This window comes from Artemia franciscana, chromosome 12, assembly GCF_032884065.1.
Source record: "Artemia franciscana chromosome 12, ASM3288406v1, whole genome shotgun sequence".
In the NCBI taxonomy this organism is placed as follows: domain Eukaryota; kingdom Metazoa; phylum Arthropoda; class Branchiopoda; order Anostraca; family Artemiidae; genus Artemia; species Artemia franciscana.
Window position 1 is genome coordinate 25,693,614 of NC_088874.1, and position 25,503 is coordinate 25,719,116.

The 25,503-nt window shown below is 36.1% G+C and overlaps 1 protein-coding gene across 1 annotated transcript; it reads left to right on the forward strand.

Annotated features, from left to right (window-relative positions):
* Nucleotides 1–13: 13 nt before the first annotated feature.
* LOC136033921 (F-box and leucine-rich repeat protein 13-like) lies at nucleotides 14–25,023 on the forward strand. Its single transcript, XM_065714939.1, has 5 exons — nucleotides 14–602; nucleotides 3,699–3,808; nucleotides 5,043–5,198; nucleotides 17,401–17,488; nucleotides 23,715–25,023. The coding sequence occupies exons 1-5, from the start codon at nucleotides 386–388 to the stop codon at nucleotides 23,837–23,839; spliced, it is 696 nt and encodes a 231-aa protein (XP_065571011.1). The 5' UTR covers nucleotides 14–385; the 3' UTR covers nucleotides 23,840–25,023.
* Nucleotides 25,024–25,503: the final 480 nt, after the last annotated feature.

The window sequence follows — 25,503 nt, forward strand, 5'->3', positions numbered from 1 at the left end:
TTGTTCTTTTGTTTTTTTTTTGTATGTATTTTATAATAGTGTTTTATTCTTGTTCTCTGTGGTCCATTACAAGCAAAGCTTCTTGGGCCTAGTAACCACTTTACTTTTGTAATAGTTTTTTCTTTTAGTATCAATAAATTGATTGATTGATTGATTGATTGATGGTACATTATCGGATTCTTGTTGGCTAGAGTCTTTAACGTACTTCAAGGAACTTAGAACTCTTATAATAAAAGATTATTATTTACATGATTTCAGCAATTTTCCAGAGCCAACAATTTTACAAAGATTGTTAGACAAACCACGGGATATACAGTTGACACATTTAGACATAGACTTTGGTTTTCTTGATGACCTCTCCCAACCCACTCTAAACATTGCCAAGATGTGCCTCCGATTTGTTGCCTCACGACTCCTAAAATTGACATTTCTTCGTTTATCGTTGTGCCCTTTGGATGAAAACTTGTTTAGAGAAATAACTACTAAACTGATCAATTTGGTTGTTCTAAGAGTGGAAAACTGTGATATAAGTGACGATGCCTTAACCGGACTCAAAAATATAGAAATTGACGCCTCCAGACCTCCGCTTCGCCATTTGAAAAGTACGTATATTCATTTTTTATTGTAGTTTAGCGAAAGTGAGTGCAGATCATATGCAGGTTTTTTGTCTGTCATGCCGAAGCAACATTCACGGTAAAGTCACGTCGATTGCCTTATACCCTGACCAATGAAGCTATTGGTTTTTTTTACGATCATCTATCTAAATTAGGAAAAGAGATAAGAGCTACAAACAATTATCTTATCAGTTAAAGTCAAAGCATGGGTATTAACTCAAAAAAGAGCCAAGTGCTAATTACAGTTTGTTCTGGACATATCGTATTGAAAAGTTTGCTGTAGAAACATCTGTAGCGGGTACATTTGATTTGAATTGAAATTGTTAGTATCCCTTGGCAGCTGAGTTCCCTTACCCCTGTGCTACCCATTGCAGTAGGCCAACATGTACCGATTCTTGTTTTTCTCAGAATAGAGAAAAACTATTATATATATATTTTTAACTGTATATTTTTATGTATACTATAGGTATATATATATATATATATATATATATATATATATATATATATATATATATATATATATATATATATATATATATATATATATATATATATATACATATATATATATATAAAACTGTATATTTTGTTTTTCTCATAAATTCTACAATTTTTCTTTAAAAAAAAATGATTTAATCGAAAAAGACCGCTACGTTTAAATTTTATTGGCTTGAATTTTTCAAGGATTGCTCTTTAGCACACAAGTAGATCATATTTTATTAAGGCAGGAATAACTTTATGAAGGCCCATAATAGTTAAAAACAAAGCTTTATCTCTAATCAGTGTGAAACTTAGAACCAAGACACCTTTGCACAAACTAGTCCTATTGAACATCAGGCAAAACTCTCTATTTATTTCGTGCGAAAGAACCAGGACGAAACCTCTTTTTTAATTATTGTAAAATTTAAATCATTATGTTTCCGAGTCAAGAGGGTCTGGAACAAATTGAAAAAAGATGGTTTCTGCGGAAACGGACGTGAAAGAGGTCCACACAAACAACTTTTTCTTTGCGAACAGCATGAAAGAAAGTTTCAAAACCACTTGATGCTTAGAACATTCGACTTATTGAAAGGAAAACCATAATACCAGTATTGATATAACTTAGGACCCCAAAGAAGATGGGCTTAAAACCTGTATCTTTAAATCTAGGGATTCCAATGCCAGAAAAAGAAAATCTAAGCATCATGTGTATTGCAATAGTGCCGCATATGAGAAAAGGGGTAAGATTATGAAAAGAGGGGTCAATATGCTGTTATTTGTTTTCCCAGGCTACTTCGTATGATTTGCCAATGACACTTCAAAGAGGGCTTATTAAATGGAAATCAATGAAGTTGTAGCTCCCATTTTAAGAGTTGAAAGCGTTTGGAGGACAGTAACCCTATTTCCACCCCCTTTTTAGCTGCGGTCTCCTGAAAAGACCTTTTATCAAAATTTTGAGATAATAGTTTTTTTCCGGCTTTGTTAAAGGTCAATAGTGACGAAGACCGCACTGCTTTTCCATATCAAAAACCATATTGTTTTAAAAAGTTTGTTTCTTAATTTTAAGTTTTAATTTACATTTTGATATAAGTTCTTATAAATATTTTTTTCTGGTGTTGTGCTGAAGATGGCCTTTGGACATAAGGCCGAAATATCCACTGAATTCAATACCACTGTCTGGAAAAAAAAAATACCTATTATTTCTAAGTTGTTGTTTTTTGGTTAACCATTCCTAATAACTATATTTCTAATAAGCCGTCGTAAACTTAAAAGTGAAAGTATGTGAAATCTAATTAGTTATTTTCAAGTGATCACCATCAATCAGAATTCATCAGAGAAATACATTCTTGCCCTTATGGGTTTTTCAGTTTAAAATTCCTGACCCAAAGTGGCGCGCTTACCAAAAGCTTTTGAATATACAATCGCTGTGATAGGTTAATCTCGTGAAATATATGCATGCAAAAGGAGATTTGATGAATCCCTGTTAGGAGCCAACTAATGCATGAGCCCAAAAAACTTTTTAGAATAGACCTATGTTCAACAAACCCAGGATGGCTTAAAAGATAAATTGATTTATTAGTTCTTGAAACTCTTGTAATTGAAACTCTTTACAATGGATATAGGTTGTTTTTGCCTTGAGTAATAGCTTGGATTACTAATGAGTAATAGCCGAAAGTTTGCTTTTTAGTCTGTGCTTTGCCTGACTTAGTCTGACTAGCTGTGCTTTTTATACGAAGTCAAGACAGTTCTTGTTTTTTCAACTGTTTTTCTGAGGTGCCACTCCTTGGATTATTTTGCGGTTGTTTTTTTCTCCCAAGTCAGGGCTTACCTCATTTTTGCTGCGACTCAGGCTTTTTTATTTGAGAATTAGCTTAATTTGTTTTCGCTTAGACATACATACTTTTTGCGTGTAATCAGGGTTTAGCCTTTTTTGCCCAATCGGTTAGCTAAAAAGTTTTCTTGTTTTTGTGCCAAATTTACAGAAAAACGATAATATGCTTTTTCTGTGTGAACAAGTTTACTTTTTCATATAGTCTGGACTTTGTTTGTTTCTGTGCCAAAAATAGAAAAAAAAAAACAAGCTTTCTACTAAAAGGGAAAATATCAAAACTGAAAATGAACAGAAATTTGTACGTCTTTTAGGGGGGTTGCCCCCTCTTTAACACATCAGTTTTCATGCTTAAGTTTTTTGTTCTTTTATAGAAGCTTCTAATTGAGTAACCCTTGTCTTTCAGGAGTTGTTTTAAAAAAATTAGGACATACTTCAAACTAGCAAAAGAGTGAGGAAAGAAATAGGAAGAAAAGAGTTGTCGAAGAAAATAAGAAATTGTTGGATTAACTGTAAAGATATCTAAATTTTGAGGGTGGCATATTGTGTTGAAGCAGCATAGCTCCTCTTTTTTCATATCTGAAGCGCTGGAACATCGTCGGAACCTTTTTTTTCAAATTACAATTTACTCTACATGTTTTTAGGCAATTTTTCCAGTAAAAAAAAAAATAAAAAATTACATAATTTTTTATAGCTTTAGTTGTTTTTGTATGACTCTCTTTGTTGGTGTGTTTTTTGTCTTTTTTTAAAATCTATTTCTTTTCTCTTTGCAGGGCTGACTGAGTTAGACCTCAGTAATTGCTTTAAAGTGACTGACGTATCTTTGGAGTCAGCATTTACGTCCTGTTCTTTAAAGAAACTTTCCTTAAGAAACTGCTCTCAGGTTTGTAATTCTCTATTTGCGTAGATACATAATGCATACATATTGATTACATATACTCTCAAAACCTCAAAAAATTTATTATTTTGCTAAACATTCATCTAGACCGCTCAAATCCTTAGTATAATTTAAGTCTAGGATAGTTCAACTTTTTCATTTAGTTCCCTGCTTCTCTGTAGCTTTTGCTCTGTTCTTTAGGATAAAGTTCATCAAAATTATCTATATAAATGGGGATAGAACGCACCGCTGCTCAGCTCCTGTTCAGTTCAAAACTAGCCACTAGTGGCCTTGCCAGTGGCCTTGCTTAACCTTTGCAATTTTATTTTTGGAAATATCTTTTATCAGTTTTGCACTTATCACTTTAATATTTATATTTGGTATTCCATGCAGGGATAGAACCTTCTTTAAAGATCTTCTGGTGGCTGAAGTAAACGCTTGCTCATAGTATAATAAACTGATGACTAAAGAGGTTTGATAACACAGACACCTCTCGCTCATTAATATAAAGCGGACATTTGGCCTTTGGGACATGGCCTCTTCCTAAAGCGACGCTGTTTTTCTCTTAAAGCTTTATCCCAGAACTTTTAGTCACAATGGCATCATCATGTGGCAGATCTTTACTTGCGATTCATTTTTCCTATATAGGCGTTTAGTTGAAGTTTTCTAAAATTGCTATTTACTTTCCTGTTTTCAAAAAAAAAATGTCACTATGTTCAGTAATTTATCTGTAGCTTTGCAACCACCATATTCAAAAGACTCATTTACTAGACTAACAGTGCCATATTGATTATTGTTTTAATTCTCTAAGTAATGTGTTTAATCCTTCTTCACAAAATAATTCTCCTTTCACTTCCATTGTGTCAAATACTTTAGCAGGATGTGCTGTTCTGACAAATAGCGAAAGCTTCCAAAAGGCATAAAAAAGGAACTTGATCACTATATACTTCAATGTATAGAATTTATTTATCAGATTATATAATGATAAATGATGATAAAATATCATCTTTTGAACTGTTTATTGTTTTCTGTCGGTCTTTTATATTATTACATAGTATATGAGTTTTGTTAAAAGTACATAGGGCAGAAATACCCTATAATTTACTGTGTAAAGAACAATAAACCTTTTTTAATCTATTCTTACGCATTCTTTTCATTTTCTGTAATTTAATTTTGACCGGTTTTAGATATAAATTCATTGATGATGTTTGAATTTTTTCGAAATTTCTTCTAATTCTAGATTACTGACTGTGGTCTTGTGAACCTTGCAGCTCAACCAGAATCATTCAAGCGATCTATAGAAGAATTGAATTTGAGTGGCTGCTACAAAGTTACTGACTGGGGTTTGTCTAAACTCCTTCCGGAATTAAAAAGACTACGCGTCCTCAACTTGAAGGTAATTTTTAGTTGGTTGTTCCCATTTTTCAGGATTTTTTTTCAATAGATTGTATCTTCGACATTGATGCATTATTTTATAGGTAGCCTTTACTTATTTAAAACTTCTGTTTATTTACTTTTTATAACTTTTATCTAGTTATAGAGAACAAAGACAGAGTACCAAATAGAGAAAAAGACTTAAAACGGGGAATATCAAAAAAGACATCATAGTATTTGTCAAACCGTTGATGAAGGTCACATATTAAACTCTGAACAACTGTTGCATACATAACACTTTAAATATCACTGTATAAGAAGAGTGTGCCACAAATGAAACTGACTTCATGAAACTTTTATACTGTTTAGCAAGGATTATTTTGTTGAAACTTTTTTATTTTATTTCGATACTTAAGACAGACAATGCTTTCTTTCAAGATGGGAAATAAGAAGCAAACAGGTTTTTTTTTCATCGTCTAATGGAATGTCCAAGGTAAAGATGTTGTTGTACTGGCTTTATGAAAGAAACACCCCATATGGACCAACGAAGTGGGACGAATGGTTCTTTTGACCAATTGGTGACCATTTGTTGACCAATTTGACCGAATTGTTCATTGACCAACGAAGCGGGACAAATTCGAAGTGGGACGAATTCGAATTGTTCAACGAATTGTTCCATTTTAAAGGAAGAAGCTCAGATTTTCCACAGTTAAACTCACTACCCAATTTAAAATATTCATTCTCGAGTAAAATTTTAGTTTAGAAATTTTAGAATGCTCTACAAATAATAATAATAATAATAATAATTTATTACAAACCCGCTTATAAAAAAGAAGCATGAAAAAGCGGAGCAAAACAAAAGAAAAGAGAAAATAAAGACGAAAACAAATCAACCGAACATAATAATCTACTAAATACAAACAAATCACACTTCAACTATCAAGCAAGAAAGTCGCTGGGAAATCAAATAATAGTGCCCTGTGTTTCACGAGAGCTTGTTTTTCAAAATTCGGCATGAACTCAACAGGATCAGGTATATGATACTTTTCTAGCAGACCAGTGTTACGGAGGTAAAGTGGCAGACCAAGCAGAAACTTTAAATATTTGCAAAAGCCTGAACGGATTCGCAACATATCCGAATTCGATAGCCAATGCCAAACGGGTGAGATGTAGTGAGCAAAGGGAAGAGCGACGGCACGATACAACCTAGCAAGGATATGCTTATTAAATTTAAACTTCAGAGCTGCAAGTTTAGCATACCCAGACCGAAAACCCGACAGAACCTGGTCAACAAAAAGAGCACGCGAGCTTCTGAGGTCGCTTCCATATGTGATACCTAGGTACTTCAACTTGCGGCTTGGAAGTACTACTTGCCCTGCAACGGTAACACAGGTAGCCTCGCGACGGGCAACTTCAGACGGCGCACGCGGGGGTTCAAATACAAGAAATTCTGTTTTAGCAGGGTTAATAACCAGACCAATATTAGTATAACCTCGACTTAGGAGATCGATATTAGCTTGAAGGTTACAAAGCGATGTGCTCACCAGTAGTATGTCGTCGGCGTAGCACAGTAGGCTCACATCCATACATTCAGTGTTAAAACCACCGTTAATCTTTTTTGTTACCGACGAGGTTAGTGAATTGAAGAGTACAGGGCTTAAAACCGACCCTTGACGCAGTCCCCGGTGAAGCTTAATCGGTTTCGACAGGAGTTCACTACTCAACTTAACACGGATAAGGCTACTCGAATACCAGTGCCATAGGACGGCCGCTACATGTGGGTTCACACCTTGGTGCAGCAGGTTCAAAATTAACTTTGAATGAATTACCGAATCGAACGCCGCGGACACATCTACTGCACAAATTAAAAGAGTCCGTGATTGATTCTGAGCTTTCGATACTATACGCGTAAGAAGGCGATGTGCAAATGCACAACCGAGGTGGCGACGGAACCCGAATTGTCGATTGTCAATTTTACACTTTCGTAACAGCTCAGGTAACAGAAGTCTCTCTAACACTTTGCTTAATGTACTAGAAACTGTTATAGGCCTATAGCTAGAGCAGAGGTTACGATTCTTTCCCTTCTTCAAGACGTTAGACACAATACCTAGGGCAAACGACTTAGGGACTGCACCAGAATCAAGGCACATTTGATATAGCAGCGTCAAGTGCTCAATGAGCAGAGGTGAGCCACAGCGGAGGTGTTCAGTCACAATTCCGTCGTGCCCGGGAGCCTTGCCCTTTCTCAGCTGCTTAATAACCTGGAGCACTTCGCCTATTGAGACGGTAAAATAGTTCCGTTGGCTCAAGAGGGACGCAAAAGCTCGTGAGAGCTCACTATCACTTTCGGTTGTTAGTTGGGCATGTTTGATCCCAAAAACTTCACTATAGTGTTTTACCCACTGCTCCTCAGGTATGTTACTAGCAGGGTTTGTCACTGGTTTAGACTGTCTAAAAGACTTCCACATAGATACAGGATTATTTGCTGCTTCTTGGGAAGCAAGTTCGGCTTCGGCAGCTTTAAGATCACTTACAGACTTATTATAAGTTTTTTTCGTGTTGCGGAACTGCTCAAACACTACACCTGACCTAGGCCTCTCGCAATCGCGCCATAATCTCAGCCAAAACTTAGCACGAGCTTTGGCTTGCCTTACTTTAGGAGAGCGACTCCAGCCATGCTTGCTGATTCCAGGTTTAAAACGGCGAGTGGGTACAGAAGCCTGCTCAGCCGTTTTCATTGCATGTATAATCTCAGTACAATAAATGTCTAGTGCTACCAAATCACTCGAGCCATGCATCAAGAGCTGAAAGGGAACTTTTATCTTTCCGAGAATCTCATCACATGTCTGTTTATACTGGTCGGCGTTTATTTTATTCCACTCAGTCTTGGTAGCATAAATTTGGGGCTTATTCGGCCTACACGGGAAGAAGTTAGCCTTAAAGCACAAGCCAAGGTGATCACTTACTGTGTGCTCAGAGTCCACGGTGACTGGAGCACCTAGAGAGAAGTTACATAGCACATGGTCAATGTTTGTCGTTGAACCGGAATTATGGATGTACGTATATGCGTCAGTCTTTTCACAGAGATCATACCCAGCTGGGATTACTGAGAAGAAGATTTCGGAGAGCTTATTTGATGGGTTCGTTAAGTCGCACTGAAAGTCACCGCAGACTAGCACTCTTCGATTGCCCAGCCTAATAAGTAAGCGCGAGAGGCGGCCACAAGCTTCCGAGAACCGTTTTTCGGAAGAGAGGGTGTTTAGGTTTGTTGGTAGATAAACCGTGATCAGAACAAAACCCCCGGGGCCAGGAAAATCTACAGCGAGGAAGAACTCACACGATTCCAGCTTTTGACATTCAAGCGAACTGTCCGTTATGATAGCAGTGCCCCCACTAGGTCGACCGCGGACTGAGGACCTTTTTGCTTCATGCATGAACACAGTTTTTTGATTCAACTGTTCGAAAAGACCAAAATTTTCGGAGGTGAGTAAATGTTCTTGTAAGCACACAACATTAAATTGACGGCATAGTTCTTTAACGTAGTCTAGTTTGACTGAATTGTGCCCATAGATATTTCGGCAAATGATGGAGAGAGAAGTCATTTCGTTGTAGTAGGCTTTTTCATAGCATTTCTAACTAGTGGGCATCTCATGCTGTATGAGGGGTGGGTGTTGTGGCCTTCTGGGCATAGAGCACATTTAACTGTGGTGGACGTGCATGGGGACGTCCGTGATGCGACGTGGGCACCGGCGCACTTAGAGCACTTCGGAGCGTTGCTGCAGGCACTAGAGAGGTGCTCGAAAGATTGACAGTTAAAACATCTCTTGGGGAGCTCTTTATAGGCCTCAACCCGGAAGTGGGTGTAGTCTACAAATATTCCGCGTTTAATTGTCTGATCTCGCGCGAACGAGTCTTTAAATACAAGTTTCACTGTGCCAGAGGTGCCGAACCGGTGGACTTCCGTAACTTCGGAATTCGCAGCAATAATTTCTTCCTCTGTGGTTGCCGGAGGAACGAATCTTGCCACCGCTAAAAACTTTGGTTTCCGGTAAGAAACCTTGACATCACGGACATTTTCTTTCAACATGTCTGCGAGGATTTGAGCTGAATCCGCCGTATCGAGAAAGGCAACTAACCCACCTTTTCGTTGAGTGATCTGGCGAATATGTCCTTTTCCACCGTTCTTTTCGATAAATTCCTTCTGTTTGGCACATGATTCAAGGCTTTCCGCCGGCACATTCGCTATCACTACAGGATTCTCAAGTCTTTCTGGTTTCGGTAGCGGGGGCCAGACAGTAGGGCCTGACGGAAGGTAGATCTTACACTGATCGATTAGTCCCTCTATTTTCTCTGTGCACTCGTTAACTCTAATTGAAAGAGAAGTCAGCACATCTTGCGGTATTCTAGGCACTTCGCCAATTTTCCAGATAGTAAATCTATAGGTGAAATTGGCTGAGTTTTCTGCATTCTTGATAGCATCGTATAAATCACCCATGAAAACATCACTCTGCAAACCAGCTCGGCGGTCCTTCATTACATATTCATCTCCAAGTTGCCGCAAAATATCGTTCAGTTTGCAATGCGCAGCGTACAGAATGTCTTTTCCGTAAAATTTACTTCCCGTAGCAACCACCGCGTCACGGGAAATATCGGCATATCGCAAACTTGTCTGAGCGAAATTCAGGACAGGCGCGTATATATATTCGTAAATAGTCTCTTGTGTCATACCAACGAACTTCACTGCTCGAGAGCTGAAAGTAGTCCAGAATCTTGAACGTTTTATTTTCTTTCGCACACAATACACCTTCACGCGTCGAGCGCTGAATGAACGCCTACTGAAATCACCCAGGAACAAGGGAAGCGTAAGTACCCCCTCACCTTTTCCCCGCAATTTTCGGGTAACTGAATACCAGCGGGTACAGTACGGCGCTTGCGGGGGGTTCCTTCCCCTCTTCTGCTTGCTCCCAGTAGAAATCAGCACCTTAATGATATGGGAGAAATTGTCTTTATAGATGGCGCCCCAATCAACTTATGAAAAAAGATGGCGCTGGTGAGGATGTCCGAAAAGAAAGACCTATTCTAGGGATTGGAGAATATCACTCAATTTAACTTAACTGTAAAATTGTCTATTAAAGGGTACAAATCAATATGAAAACAACCTCAAAGTAGTGCAATAACTTTATCCCATTAACAGCAAACAAGCAAACTCAGGCACATACAATCTGGAAATAATACAGATGGCGATGCTAAGAGACACTATCCTGTCTCTTAGCATTTCGTCTTTGTCTGCGTAACCGCATGGTTTCACTAAGATTTTCAAATCGGTAATGTATTTGTCCATGCTCTCCTGCTTTTGGAAGATGTATCATGAGAAGATTTGATTTTTCTTTGGGGCTGCATATTCTCTGAATTTTGTGAAGTGTGTATCAACGTCTTCCTTTTCAGTGTCAGTTTAGTCAAATGTGCTGAAAATTTCTTGCCCTTGTTTGCCTGCCCAGATGAGAAGGTATGCAGATCGCTGTTTTGCTACAGTTGTAGTATTAGTACTAGTAGTAATTGTATTGGTATTAACAATATTAGAAACTTGTACTAGTAGCAGCAGTTGTATTAACATATTGCCTTTTGGTCAGTTGAACATATCCTTCATGAAGTACTGGAAGTTTCTACTTAATACAATTAGCCATTGCTATGACGCTGCTGATATATATTCTTCTCAAAACTTCCATCTTAATGCTCTTAACCTTACATGCAGTTGCAATAGAAGTAGTAGTTGGATTAATAGTAGTAGTAGAACTACTAAATGTAGCAGTGGTAGTAGTATTGCTAGTAGTGTGAGAGTTTGAGAGTACTCTTTTGACAATCTCAATTTTAATTTTAGTATTTAATTTAGTTCAAATTTGCTCTCAATATTCTCTAATATTTTCACCTCCATAGACTTAGCCTTAGTAGTACTAGTAACGCAGTAGATATGGTGCCTGTAGGAAAAGTTGTAGCTGTAGTAGTGTATTATTATTAGTCTTAATTATAGTAGTAGCAGTAGTATCAACAGGAGTAGTAGCATGAATGTGTTGCCTTTTGGTCAGTTGAATATCCCCTTCATAATGCCCCGAAATTTTCACTTTGATGCGGTAAGCCCATCGAAAAACATTGCTGATGTGCCCTTTGGACTCAATTAAATATTTTTTTGACTTGAATATTCAAAGGCTTACAAGTTGTTGCAATGGAAGTAGTGGCTTGAGTAGTTTAGTAGCAGTAATATCAGTAAAAGTAGCAGTGTTAGTAGTGGGCATGCACATGTTTGTGAAATGATTTTACCATAAAAGTAATCTCTATAGTTTAATATCCAAGTTAAGACTCCATCAAATACGCTTTATTACAAACATGCATGCACATTGTGTGTATTGATTTTGTTCAAATTTCCCTCTTAATATGCATAGCCTTAATTTTACTAGTGTCATAGCAGTAATGGTAGTAGTAGGAACAGTAGTAGCAGCAGCATTAATAGCAGTATTAGCAGACACACGTTGCCTTTCGGTCAGTTGAACATCCCACCCATGATGCCCCAGAAGTGTCGTATGGATACGGTAAGCCGTTCCAAAAATATTGCTAATACGATTGTATCAGCAATATGTATCCTCAAAGCATGTTTTGATTTAGTTAAACTTTGCCTTCAATATTCTCCTAGCCTTAAATTTTCTCCTAGTATTTTCTCATATCCTTAATTGTACAGTATCATAGTAGGGGTGGTAATAGTAGGAACAGCTGTGGCAGTACTACTACTACTGCTAACTACTCACCACAGCACCAATCCACCTAAGGCCAATACAGCTACGAACGCTCCTCTTCCACCCTAATCTACGCAAAGCCTCCCTCTTTACACCCTCCCTTGAAGTTCCAATTTCTCTTAAATCTTTCTTTACGACATCTTCCTACTCAAACTGTGGATGACCTGCTTTTCCGTTTGGCCGAACAGGAAGATCTTTGGCAATTTGTAATAGTGTATTATTAGTAGTAAGAGTAACTGTAATGGCAGCAATAGTAGGTGTACGTTGTGTTTTGGTCCGTTGAATATCCCACTCATAATGCTCCAAAATTTCCTCTTGATACCGTAAGCTGTTACAAAAATACTGATCATACGCCCGTATCAGCCATCGGTATGCAGATAGTATGTTTTGATTTAATGCAACTTTCCCCTCAACCATCCCTAAAATGTTTATTTCGATATCCATAGCCTTTGTAGTTCTTTCTTCAGAAGCAGTAGTTTCAGTGAGCAGTACTAGTAGTAGCATTGAATTTACCTGTTGAAGTAGTGGTATTTGTAGTTGTAATAGCGTATAAACGTTGCCTTTTTGGTGAATTGATCATCTTGCTTATCATCTCCTGTAAGTTTCAAATTAGTATACTAAGGCATTCTTTAGTTACGCCCTTTTGACAACCCGTATGCACATAGCGTGTATTAATGTTGCTCAAAATCTTCCTCGATATTCTCTGAAAGTCACTGGAATGCCTTTTGTCTTTTGAAAGGAAAGATCAAATATGCCCACATTTCTCAATAACATATTCATATGTAAACAATTAACGATTTCCCTAACTTACAGCCCTTGTCCTGATAGCTGTGCGGGTTTTGACATCTCCAAATGCATAATTACTGAATCTTTCAACAATGTTGAACATCATAGTTGTCTCTAAATTTTGATTGAATATGTTTTGAGAAATGATGAGCGGGGATGGTGTTTGGGGCTTATTGCCTTCCAATCACTTTTAATACTTATACAGGGCAATATAATTTCAATTTTTCTAGTCAAATGAGCCCTACTTGAGGTTTATACGACCACCCATAAACTTTTTATGCCAGGGTTGGATCTAGAAAAAATATCTGATGGGGCCACTGAACCAAGGGTGCCGTTGTGATTCTAAATTTTTGGTTCAACCTGCCTAAGACCATAGGTAGGCGTGCCTTGTTTACCTCTCATCCCAGGTAATCTAAAGGTCCTAGGTCAATTTAAATTCTTGGTCAACCTGCCTGAGACTCTAGGCGGGCGTGCCTTTCAAAAAGCTAACAAACAAGTATTGGTCCAATAAGAGAGTCATACTTACTCCCGCTGTGCCCTGCAAAGTTTAATTGTCTCCTCAGTGCTTGTAAATAATTCACGGTTTTGGTGTATTTGTTTAATTCTTTCAGAGTTCAAGGCATTCCTGACATCTTGATCCTCTGGCTTGAATGAAGCTAAAAACGCTTCAGCTCTACACGGGTAATTCATATAATACTGTGACTTGGCATATTGTGTAAGTGCACCATCTTTACCCCAAGAAATAGCCAACTACCCTCCGCCGCTATTGGAGGTTCTTATTATGACACAAACACTACACCAAAGACCCTCGTGTTCTTGGTGACGGCTCACCACATCCAGGGAAACCGGGCAAGAAGCTCAGTGTTAAGTCGACGAGTAACTTCATCCCACTTTCGTCTTTGTATTGAAGTCAGAACTTCGCCTTGGTTCTTTGCCTTCCATATTTTGTTAAGAAAAAACGTAATATCCAGATATTAGTTGGTTTGTTTCTTTTAGAATCACTGTGAAACCGAAGTCAGAGTTTCGGCGTGATGCCGGTGTGGAGCGAGGAGAGTGTACTGCTACTTGGGTGTGTCTCTCCATCTGCTGCATCTTGGTTTTTGTATCATCTCTCGATCCTTCTGGTAGCTGATCAGAATGTTTCACTTCAATGTTTGTGTCGGAATCTTGGGAAAAAGTCGGCGGTGACAGTTCGTTATCCTTGGCCAAGTTGGTAGGCAGTGTCTCTGTAGTCAACTCTGTGTGAGAATTAGAGGCAACGGGTAACGGCAAACTTGAAGTTGTCGTCAGAGTCTTTGAATTTAATGAGCATCCTGAACTGAAGGAAACAACAGACTTGTGGCATCTGAAAGAAATTTTGCGACTCAAAATAATCGATATTTTTCTCAACAATCGTCGACCGTAAATCCACAGTGTCTAAGTAAATTTGTTTTTTTGAGTTCGCTTTTTTCTAAACGAATTTATTAGGCTTCATTAATTCTGTCTGATCAGTATATTGACCTCTAGTGCTCAATCAAGTCCTTAATTATCAATCTGAGCATTCCTCTTGTTACAACCACCGAGGTAATTTTTTCTTTGTAAAATTCCCCGTGAAGCAGTAAAAAATAAGAAAAATATTCTCAAAAATGCACCCTAAGTAGAGATACAGAATTTTCTTATGATGATATTGTTCACTTCAGAAATGGATGGTCTTGGATTGTTTGTTTTGTCGAAACACGGTCAAAACGCTGTTTTTACACGTGTATTAATAATTTACATCTTAACTCATTAGTGCCCAACTGGGAACACCTTACTTTAAAAATTTTATGACTAACACGGTAGCATCTAGGGCAAATTTTAAGCGTCCCTTAAACTTCCATAAAAATCAGAGAAGTTCTCAAATTTTTTTGGACTTGGATTTGGTTTAGTTTCGTTCTCTGGATTTTTTTTTTTAAATATGGGAAAAAGTATGTCTTTGAAAGCTATCGGTTTCTAATGGAGTACCAGGGAATGCAAGTGGTTGAAACCTCTTGTTTTAGCGTTTTGTTCTTCTATAATTACCACTCTTCGAATCTATGAAATTATTGCACCAAAATATCTACAAATGGAGAATGCATTTAACGGAATGTACTCCCACCTGGTAAAGTTGGGTGTTTCGCAGACCTAAAATTTTTCACCTGCTTCTTTGCAGGCCATGACTTTTGTTTTGCCGATGGGTCCCAACAAATGTACTTCTATCAAAGAAGCTTTATGGTAATAATACAAAATATGGGGGTTTTATCAGGGTAGTCAATGACGAAAGGAAGGGAGACAAGGGCAACAAAAAAAATCTGATTAGTCTCCCAAGTTGTCTTGCAGGGACGATAGAGCTTGAGATAATTGATCCTTGTAAATCAGCCAGTCTACGTCGACCTTGTCAATTTGGTTAGTTTCCAACTTTCAAATTATGTTAAGATGACACAGACGACGTTCCAATAGGACTTCGTCGTAGGATGATGGTATTCTATCCTGTATCTTACTACAGTAAGGAAACTCAATGAGATAGAGCATGTGAATTAACTCTCCCAAATCCCACTCGGCAAACTGAAATATCCAACACCTTTTCCAAAACCCTGTTTATAATGCGTCTCCTCTCCTGGGATCCATCCTCACACCTCTATCAATAACTCCCGGAAACCGTACCCTAACGGGCTCTTCAGAAAGAGAATCGAAAAAAATGTGCCAAAAAATAAAAAATAAAACACAATCTGAAGTTGAAGATCTGCCCTCAGAATCAGTACTTCAACTTGCAAGCAAGTTTAATTCTATGAATAATTTTCCTCGAAAACGAGGTTTTTCTTATAATTTTATGACGAAATGATTCGTAAACTGATTGTTCGAGTTGTTTCATGTCCAAATCTCTAACAGATAAAGCGCAAAATCTTGGGTGAGGGGGCCACTGGACCAAGGGTGCCAATGTGACTCGAGGTGGGCACTAAGTTGACAAGTTTATATTATAAAAGATTTAAAAAAGAAAAAAGAACGGAATAAGAGTACCAGAAATATCTTGGGGGAGGGTCGCCCCCTCTGACCCCGTGGAACTGTTCAAATTGCTTTTAACTCTTTCATTCATCTAAATTCAACCAAATTAGCTATGTAATTAAAATAAATAGATGGATAGATTTATTCACACGAAAGCCCTATTAGGCCATGCGCTATTTAATTAGTCACAAAACTTAAATTAAGGATTTATTTGAGGAGGGAGGGGGTTTATTATAGCCAAAACTTACCTTTCGATTTCCGGATATTTTATTAAAATGTCCGGAAATATCCTTCGATCCCCTTGCACATTCAGCCATCAGTCTTCGTCTGTTATCCGTTCTATGCTCCTATCCAGATTGTTTCTTTTTATCCATTTTGAAATCTTGGGGGTCCAGGCCCTCCCCCTGGCCCCCTGGATCCACCCTTCGTATATGCCTCCGGAGCATAAACTTAAAAACCCTTGCCCCTGAGCCCTGGAGGATTTTGTCAACCTTGAAGGCACTGCTATATGTTCTTTGAACTTACTTTCGATACTTATATCTCCAAGAATCAATCAGATGCGTTTAGGTAAAAGAGAAATTCGGGGGAGGGGACGTTGGTTGGCTTCTATCTCTTTTGACTCTTAAAAAGGGAACCAGAACCTTTAGTTTCTAATCAAATGAGCATACTCTAAAGTTTATGCGACCACCCCTTCCACAGAAATCTTATATGCCCCTGGGCATGATTTACAACCATTTCTCCCATTCTCTGGGGTTTTCTAAACCACGAAGACCTTGTTATATGATCTAATGGCTATCTCAAAATTTCTATTTCATATATTTTGGTAAAAGAGGACAATGGGGCACTAGTTAGCCTCCGATAACTTTTAACTCTCAAAAAGGGCCTTAGAACTTCTTATTTCCAATCGAGCTTGTCCCTTCACCTGTTCCGCCAAAACCTTATATGTTGAGAATGGGCAACTAGTATAACTTATAGCCCCTGCCCTTGAGGGCTTAGGGGGTGGAGAAAGTTCTCAACCTCAAAGACTTAATTCCAAAAAGCCCAAAGACCTGTCAACCATGTTGAACAAAATGGCGATCTCAAAATTTTGTTTCGATATGTATGGGGAAATAGTGATCATGAGGGGGGGTTGATTGCCCTCAAATCGCTTTGACTCTAAAACAGAGCACATGAAGTTTCAATTTCAATCGAATGAGCGCCTTTCGAAGATTATATGACAATCCCTACTCTACGCTGTGCTTTGGTCAGAAGAAAAGATTACATTGTCCTAACATCGTTCTTTACTGAGGCAGGGCAATTGCTCTGCTGTAATTTTCGCTACTATTGATTTACTAATGGGAATAGTCAATTAACACTTAACATATCTTCAAAGGCATTGAAAAATGGAAAAACAAAGTTTTGAATATTGATTGTCAAATAAAAGAGTAAATGTGGTAAAAAATTAAAAATGAATACTTCATATTCCTGCTGTTAATTTTTTTACATATTATTTTACAATTTAATTGTTTTACATTTTCCACAAAAAAAAGAAAAGATAAAAAAGGTGAAAGCATTGAGAAGCATTTTAAATTAATGTCGATTTTGTTTAATTGCCATATAATTTTTGTCTCTTTTTTTGAAATCATGAGCTTAATTTTCTCTCCTTCTTTCCAGGGTTGTCATGAAGTGACTAGCAAAACGCTCGAAACTGTGAAGACATATTGTCCAAAGCTTCGATACCTAGGTATGTCAAATTTATCTGACTATATAGGCCTTTTTTCGCGTCAACCAGCTGGTTTAACCAATGACAGCTTTGGTTTAACCAGCTTGAATGTTTAACGCGAAAACGGAAAAAATTACATATGGTTGAGCTCAAACAAAACTGGTTCACGAAAACACATCTTTTTACTTGTCGGTTTGGGCAAAAAATTTCAAACATAAAACATCCGTATAGTGTTAAGAGTGTCATTCTATTATAATTAAATGATTTAGCACTGGCTTAATTTCCTCCGGATTTGACATATTTCACATTAGTTTGAGGTCAGAGAGAATTGAAAAATGATCTAGCATACTCTCTGGTATATTTGAAGAGATAGGAAGGGTCTGAATTAGTGGAATCTTTGGTTAAATTGTTCAGGTAATATATTGGAAAATGTTGTATTCATACTGTAAAAGCAAAATTATCTATAAAAAAGTCCTAAATGATAAGACTTTAGCTTTGTTGAGCTACCCTAAACAGAGGATAAAATTCTAGTTTAACTTCTTTTTGTTTTGATTTGGAATTCTACTAGCCTACCAGGCTATAGATTAAATTTCCACTCAAATTCCAGTTTAGCTACTTTTTGCTATCTTTGATTGGGGTTATGTTAGGTGAATGAAACTTTCAGTGATTAATCCATAGCTAAAAACATACTCTGAGAAGCTATTGCTAAGCTTATGTGATAACCCTCTTCTGTTTTTAAATCTGGGAATTTTGCATACTGGACTGGTCTGTAACTATTAAAATTTTGGTAAAACAACATCTTACCTTAATTTTCAGCAAGCAGTTTCTGTTTCTCTGGCTTTAGCTCTGAAAATGCAATTCTTGTTATTTGAGTAGAATTTTAAGCCATATCAGTGTTTTGTATTTAAATATAGGGAAATGTATATCCTGAAAGTTCCCAAATCTTGGAAACTTCATAAATTGAAATTGAGCAAAGTTATGACACTAAAAACGCTTTTTTCTTGTCATTTAAGTAGAAGATTTATTTTGCAAGGGTTTCACTTTTATAACACAAGCATTTTTAAGGGTGTGGACCAAATATTGAGATTTCCAACTGTCATCATCACTAACCAGCAATTCTACAGGATTTAATCTTTATTTCATTAGACAATGTGATTTAAGGTAATTTAAGGCAAACATTTTTAAGAGAGAGAAAGAGTAGAGTTGGATGCTCCAAAATACTTTCCCATGATATAGTTTCATCTCTAGACCCATCCCTAAAAGTTTCATTTTCCCAACCTAAACCTTTTTCAAGATAATACAAATTTATCTAAACTAGAATTTTACCAAACAGAAGTTTAACCTAATAATTTGTAATAACATATTGTTAAGGCTAGCCTTTGCAATCCCTACAAATTTTGACTCTTCACAATAAAGCACTATTACAGGCTTAGCCTAACAAAAGAAAATAGCAAACTGCTTAATCTTAATAAAAAAAAATCCAAAGGACTTTATATTTCTTCAATACAAAATATATATTAATTTTTGTTTTCAGTAGAATACTAGTTAAGTATAAACCAGCAAATGTTTAAGAATTTTTTGAGGGGGGACAGCTGCCTAAAATTAACAAAATATTTCTGATAAGCACAAAAATATAACAAATTAAGCTAAACTAGGAAAATAGTTTTTTTCTCACTGACAGTTACCATAACACATAATGTGTTGTAAGATTTTTGCAGTACTTGTGCATTATAGCCACCACATTCAAGTTCTATTGAGAAGTTTAGTTTGGCTAATGTTAATGACATAAAATAAAAAATGATGAATATATAAAACTTTATCAACAAAATTATGAAAACCACAACAAAGAATCCTGGAATTTGTAAATCAGCATCATATCTAAATATACTGTATCTTACATTGTGATAGATTGTTTTAACGCCCTACTGTACAGGGGTAAATATTTAAATTATGTATCATAGGCAATTATCTGAAGAGTAATCTATTAAAAGTCTCCTGAGCTAACTAGGGAAGTTTTTTCTTTCTTTTTTACTTGCTTTAGCCTGTATCCAGTTCCTGATTGCCATTTAAATTCCATATTCATAGTTAAATAACATAAGCCTTTGTATATAGACTATACCTTGTTGCTAATTTTTCTGGGCATAGAATGTTTGATTTGGTAAAGCCCTAGAGAAGGACCTGAAGAGAAAGAAACATAATAAAAAAAAAATTCATGCTTCATAATTTTTAGAATAATAGCTGGTAACACATTTTATATTCAACTTTGCTCTACTTTACCCCTCAATCCTCCCAATATAAAAATGTATTGCTGAAATTTCCTATTTTCCATTTGTTTTGTCAATCTGTCTCTCTAACTTCATCCCATGTAGCTGTAAATTAAACAAATGTGACAAACAATAACTAGAAAAACAGGTGACAGGAGGTTAAATGCATTGAAAATATGAAATTTGAGCCATATTTCTGCACATTGGGAGGGGGATTGAGATAAAGCATAGCCTAACTTAATGATTTTCTCTTGCTATGTAGGGTAATTGGAAGGTCACTTGTATATCATGCTGTCCTTTTCAGTTTTAGTTGGATAGAAAAAATCCAAAGAAAGTCCCCTTTGAAAAGATAGGAGCCACAAAGTGAGATTGTATTTGTCAAAGCTTGGAGGTTTGTCCCTTCTGTCTGTTTAAACAAAATAGAATCTTAATTGAAGCTTTGTTCATTTCTATCTTAAGGGTGCACAACAATTATGATATAAGGTACTTTTCTTTATTCAATTGTCTTCTTTGTTGTCTAAAAGACTTTTTTTTAATCTAGATGTTTCATAAATTGCTCATTTTTACCACAAGTTCATTTGACCTACTTTGAAATCCCTGGTCTTAAAATTACATTTGACTTTGTTAAAGCTAGGAGACATAGACCTTGTGTTTGTTTAAAGAAAGTGAATAAACATTAGTAATTTGTATTGCACTAAAGCCCTAGGGCCATCACAATTCCAAACAAAAAAGAAACTTCACTTTAGAATATTCAACATTGTCTAACATAACAGAAACAAAGAAGAAAAATTATAAAATTTTACTTCTGCACTCTACTGTCAACATGAGAAATTGTCCAAAATTTTAAAATCTTGCAAAACATTCATCCCTCATCACATTCACCAGCCATCTCTCATCAAACCTACACTTCATTTCTCATCTCACTCAATCCTACAAATGCATCAAATGACCCACTCTCTCATTAGTGCTTCCATAGATATGGTCAAAGTAAGAGCCATCTTGCTTACATTTTATTATATCTAGAAGTTTTCTGTAGCTAAGTCAGTACTTAAATATTTCATACACCTTTGTAAACAACCTTAAGATGGTAAAATAGGTTGGATTATCCAAATTTTTAGTTACCACAATATATTTCAATCATTATTGTAATATAAAGGGCAGCCAATAGTAAAGGACCTGAATAAATATTTTAAGGTAATTAAAAAGGTTTATTACTCAAAAACTTGATAAAACTAAAAGGGACTTCTTAATGATTGATTACTTTAAAATATCTACATTATACACAACAATAAACCTTTGCTATAAAGGAAAAGTCAGTAAGGCCCAAAAACTATTTGATACTAATTGTGGTTTGAGACAATTTGCTGAATGTCTAAATGATTTTAGATAGTAATGAAGATAAAATGTGGGCAAACTCAACACCAATATGCAAGTAAGTAAATATGGCAGCACTGACACATCAAGGTCTAAACTGGCAGTTCTAATTTCCACTTTGTGACCCTTTGGCCAAGAATTGCAATTAAGGGCTGGGGGCCAGAAATCTTGTGCTTTTGTACACCCTCCCTGCTTACCTTTTGCATATTTCTCCATTTGCCTATTTAGAGCTGGTTTAGATCTGTCTAACATCACTGACCCCCATTTAAATAAAATAAACAGACAATACTTGGAATCAAACCTGTACCCCATGGACAAATGATTTCTTACTAAGAGTGCTTTCCACTTAGCCAAGAACATTATTACAACCAGAGTAGAACAACTATTAAAAAAAAAAAATATTGAAAAAAAAAAAACAAGATGGATTTGCAGCCATTTTCACTAATCTTCAATACACATTGTATTTTACTTAGACAAGTTATTGTAAGGCAGGTGTCAACAAAGCTCCAGCAGGGATTGCTTTACTTAAGATGCAAACTAGCATGGTGAATACTTAGCTGGTAAAACCAAATACACTAGCAATGCCAGGAATTAAACCTGTACCCCTTGGACAAAGGATTCCCAAACCAGAGTGCCAACAACTTAGCAAGGAACACAAATGTGACCAGAGAACTATTATTTGAAAAAAGAAATATTGAAAAAAACTCAATTCATGGTTGTTGCCATTTTCTCTACTGTCCCATAAACAATATATTTTATTTAGACAAATTAATTTTAAGACAGGTATCAACAAAACTCCATCAGGGATTGTATTTACTTAAGATACAACAAGCAATGTGATTGCATAGCTTTGTGATATTCTAGTCTTAAATAATGATAAAAAAGCAAATTTACATTTGCTATTTGTTTTCCAAATCATTTTAAGCAAAACCATTTGCAACAGCAATACATCCATGGTTAGATTAGTGTCTATCTAAAATGCTTTACAACAGAAGGGACACATTTCTTGCAAAGCAAATACTCAGCTTTAATGCTATTCTGTGTCATCTCTAAAAAATTAAACTGTATCAGGTGTATTTTGATATAAGATACTTCTAAGACTCTTAGCAAGGGGGCAGGCATTTCTTCACAATTTATACAATGTGTAAAAGAGCACCAGGGGGTGAGAATCAAAAAAAACTTTCAGGGATGGGTCTAAAGGCTAGAGTATGTTCTGGGAAGGTCTGCTTACATGGAGTACAAAGAAACTGTTTCACAGCTTTCCTCAATCCACTTTATAAGGTTTTAAAGATATGCAAAGACATTTCCTAAATTTTGAAAAAAAAATATTGATATGGCTTAAAATGCTACTTAAATAAAAGGAATTGCATTTTAAAATGCTACTTAAATAAAAGGAATTGCATTTTAAGAGCTAAAGCCAGAGTAAAAGAAAGTGATAATTAAAAATTAAGGTAAATCTTGTTTTGTCAAAATTTCAATAGTATAGGTATAGACCTTTTGAGTAAGCAATTATCTAAGACTTAGAAATCAGAAAAGGGTTGACATAGAAGCCTGGCAGCACCTTCCCAGAGTGTTTTTGACCCTGGATTAATTACTGAGTTTCATTCTTGTAACCTATTCCCTTTCCAAGATAATGAAAATTAGCTAAACTAGAATTTTACGTATTTTTTGCTTTGGATTCATTATTGGAAGTTCTATTTTCCTGACTTAACCCATTTCTAAGATAGCAAACAGTAGCCAAACTAGAGTTTGACCTGAAAATTTATCCATGGCCCTATAGGGTAAGGCTGAAATGTAAAAAGTTCTGACAAAGATGCAACACATCTTGAAGCATCTAGTAAGAATAGTAATTGGATTAACAATGCTTTATAACCACTAGGGTCTTGCTTCATCAAGGTTTTATCTCTGAAGCCAAATTACCAAGCTAAGGTCAAGCCTAGGGCATCAAAAGGATGAAACAAAGATTTCCAAGTATCTACATAAGTTTTCAAAAGCATATTCAAACTCTTGACTTCCTGTCTTAAGGCCTATGTTAATCAAATTGCAGGATATAACCCAACATTTATCCAAATAGCCCTAATACGAAAAAAAAAACAAAATTAAACCTTACTTTTGCGAGGCTAGAATTCTATTTGTCAGCTTATAATTCTTATTTTATATAGACTTATTTATAGCCTACGAATTCTTCTTTTCGAAATCTACGCCTGAAAAGGTCAACCAACAATTATGAATGGTAGAACCCTACGGTTAAAAACAATGACAGTTCTGGTTAAATTAGAGTTCAACCAGTCAATTGTTTCACGCAAAATCACTTTTCATGACAACCTGGTTTGTCACTGTTTCACGCAAAAACAGCGGTTGAGCTCAACCACACCGAGTGGTTGAGCTCAAACAGTCTCTTTGGTTGACGCGAAAAAAGGCCTTATGTTAGATAAACCCAATTTATTGGATACTCTGCCGTTACTGAAATTGGATTCCGACCTTGATGATCCACTTTTTGAATCAATTTTGAGTCAATTGGGATACTATTTATCTTGATGATGAATATTTATCTTATTAAATTTATCTTATTGGGATAAACACAATTTATTGGATACTCTGCCGTTACTGAAATTACGTTACTGTTAACTATATGTTAGATAAACCCAATTTATTGGATACTCTGCCGTTACTGAAATTGGATTCCGACCTTGATGATGACTATTACAGTAATTACAGTGATGGTAATTCCTGGAACTCCGGCGATTCCTAAGATTACTGCAATATTATTACTCTGATGATGAAGATTACTTCAATATTTTTTTTTCTTGTAATTTTTTGTTGTCCAATAGCACTGTCTCGCAAGCTATGCTTTTGCTGTGCTATCAGTATGATATTTCATTGTTTTGATAATAAAATTTGCTCTACTGCTACTAATCAATAACCTGTATTATTTTTACTATATTCATTGTAACTTTAGCAGTGAAGGTAGTTTTTAGTTAAACGGTCTTTCAAGCTGATTCTGTCTTATTTGATTTTTATTCAACAATAAGTTGTAGCTGATCGTTTTATATAACTATCTTCTAAATTAATGTATGTTGTCCTTTTTTGTTTACATCACTACAAAAGAAAGTTGTGAATACGAGTAAATTGTTCGAATCATCAAAACTTTCTACAGTTTCCTGAAAAACCAAATAGAATTAAGATGCCTTAAGAAGCTACATAGGAAGTATTTTAATATAGAAAAAAAAAATCGAAACTCATCTCCTACAATCTGAAAAAAAAAATTGTTCAATAGCAGCCTTGCAGACAAAGGGTTTCCTGTGGTTGGTGTTGCCTGAAAAAATTTATTCTAGTGCCCCTTCCTGACTCAAGTATAAAGCAAAATTAAAGACAAAAATTTGATCAAAATGGGTAATCCTCCAGCCCCTCAAGTCACAGTGCACGGAGCAAATGTCCAGGTTTCCCCTTCCTCCACTTTTTGAACTGCTTGCAGATTATTCAAAATTACGAGTTACTGGAATAGTATCAGGGTGTATCAAATATATGTCAGTTTAGGAAATAAATTGTCAAATTGAAGACAACCATAAGTATATAAATGAATACCAAAATAAATTCTTATAAATAACTTATAAATAAATCAGATGTAGATCATCAGTTAACTTATGCACCAATCACTAAACAAGCCACAGGGGAAGTCAAATCTTCCTCTTCGTTTTGCTCGTTTATAGTTTCTGCTCCAGTTTTATTGTTGTTCCTCTTCGTTTTGGGTCTTATTTATTTGGTCATAATGATTTATGGCAGTTTTAAGCTTGAAAAATTATTTGACTATTTCTGCTCATCTTCGGATGAATTTAGTTCTTTAATTTGCTCTGAAAAAATTTGTGTTATGGATTTCAAAATTAACAAGTTTTGGTAATGGAGTCTTTTCTTTATTCAAATAATATTTTAAATCTTTTCTGTTTTTTCTATAAGAATCCGAATTTTTGCCTGCTATATTTGTGACTGACGAAAATTAAAAAAAAAATTCTAATAATATATGCCCCATAGAAAATTTGGATGACTTACTTGACTTAAGTCCCATCGGGCCTTGGTGGTCGTCTCAGGGCCTCTCTCCTCACAAGCGAATGTATTTGTCGCCTATACTGCTAGTGCCCCAAATCCTTTCAACACCAGTTACTGGAAGATAGGTTTTTGAGAGACCAATGATGTCCCATTTATATTGTTGATTTCTCTTACGAGTAGATCCTTCTTTCCTTCCTTAGCCAGGGTCCTTACATATAGAGTTCCTATTGCCCAAGTTGTTAAAGGGGTGGAGGGGGGGGGGGGTTGTCCGATTCAGGATTTGTTACGTTGGAAATTGTAGCTGCGGTGTAGCCGGTCGTCGGGCTATCAATAATCTTTCCAGCGGAGCCGGTCGTCACCTCGTCAGCTACT

Excerpts from the sequence above, each read along its gene's own strand:
- LOC136033921 (XM_065714939.1), top strand. The coding sequence starts at position 386 with ATGTGCCTCCGATTTGTTGCCTCACGACTCCTAAAATTGACATTTCTT. Across the intron at positions 603-3,698 it reads TCCGCTTCGCCATTTGAAAA|GGCTGACTGAGTTAGACCTC; the intron begins GTACGTATATTC and ends TTCTCTTTGCAG. Across the intron at positions 3,809-5,042 it reads CCTTAAGAAACTGCTCTCAG|ATTACTGACTGTGGTCTTGT; the intron begins GTTTGTAATTCT and ends TTCTAATTCTAG.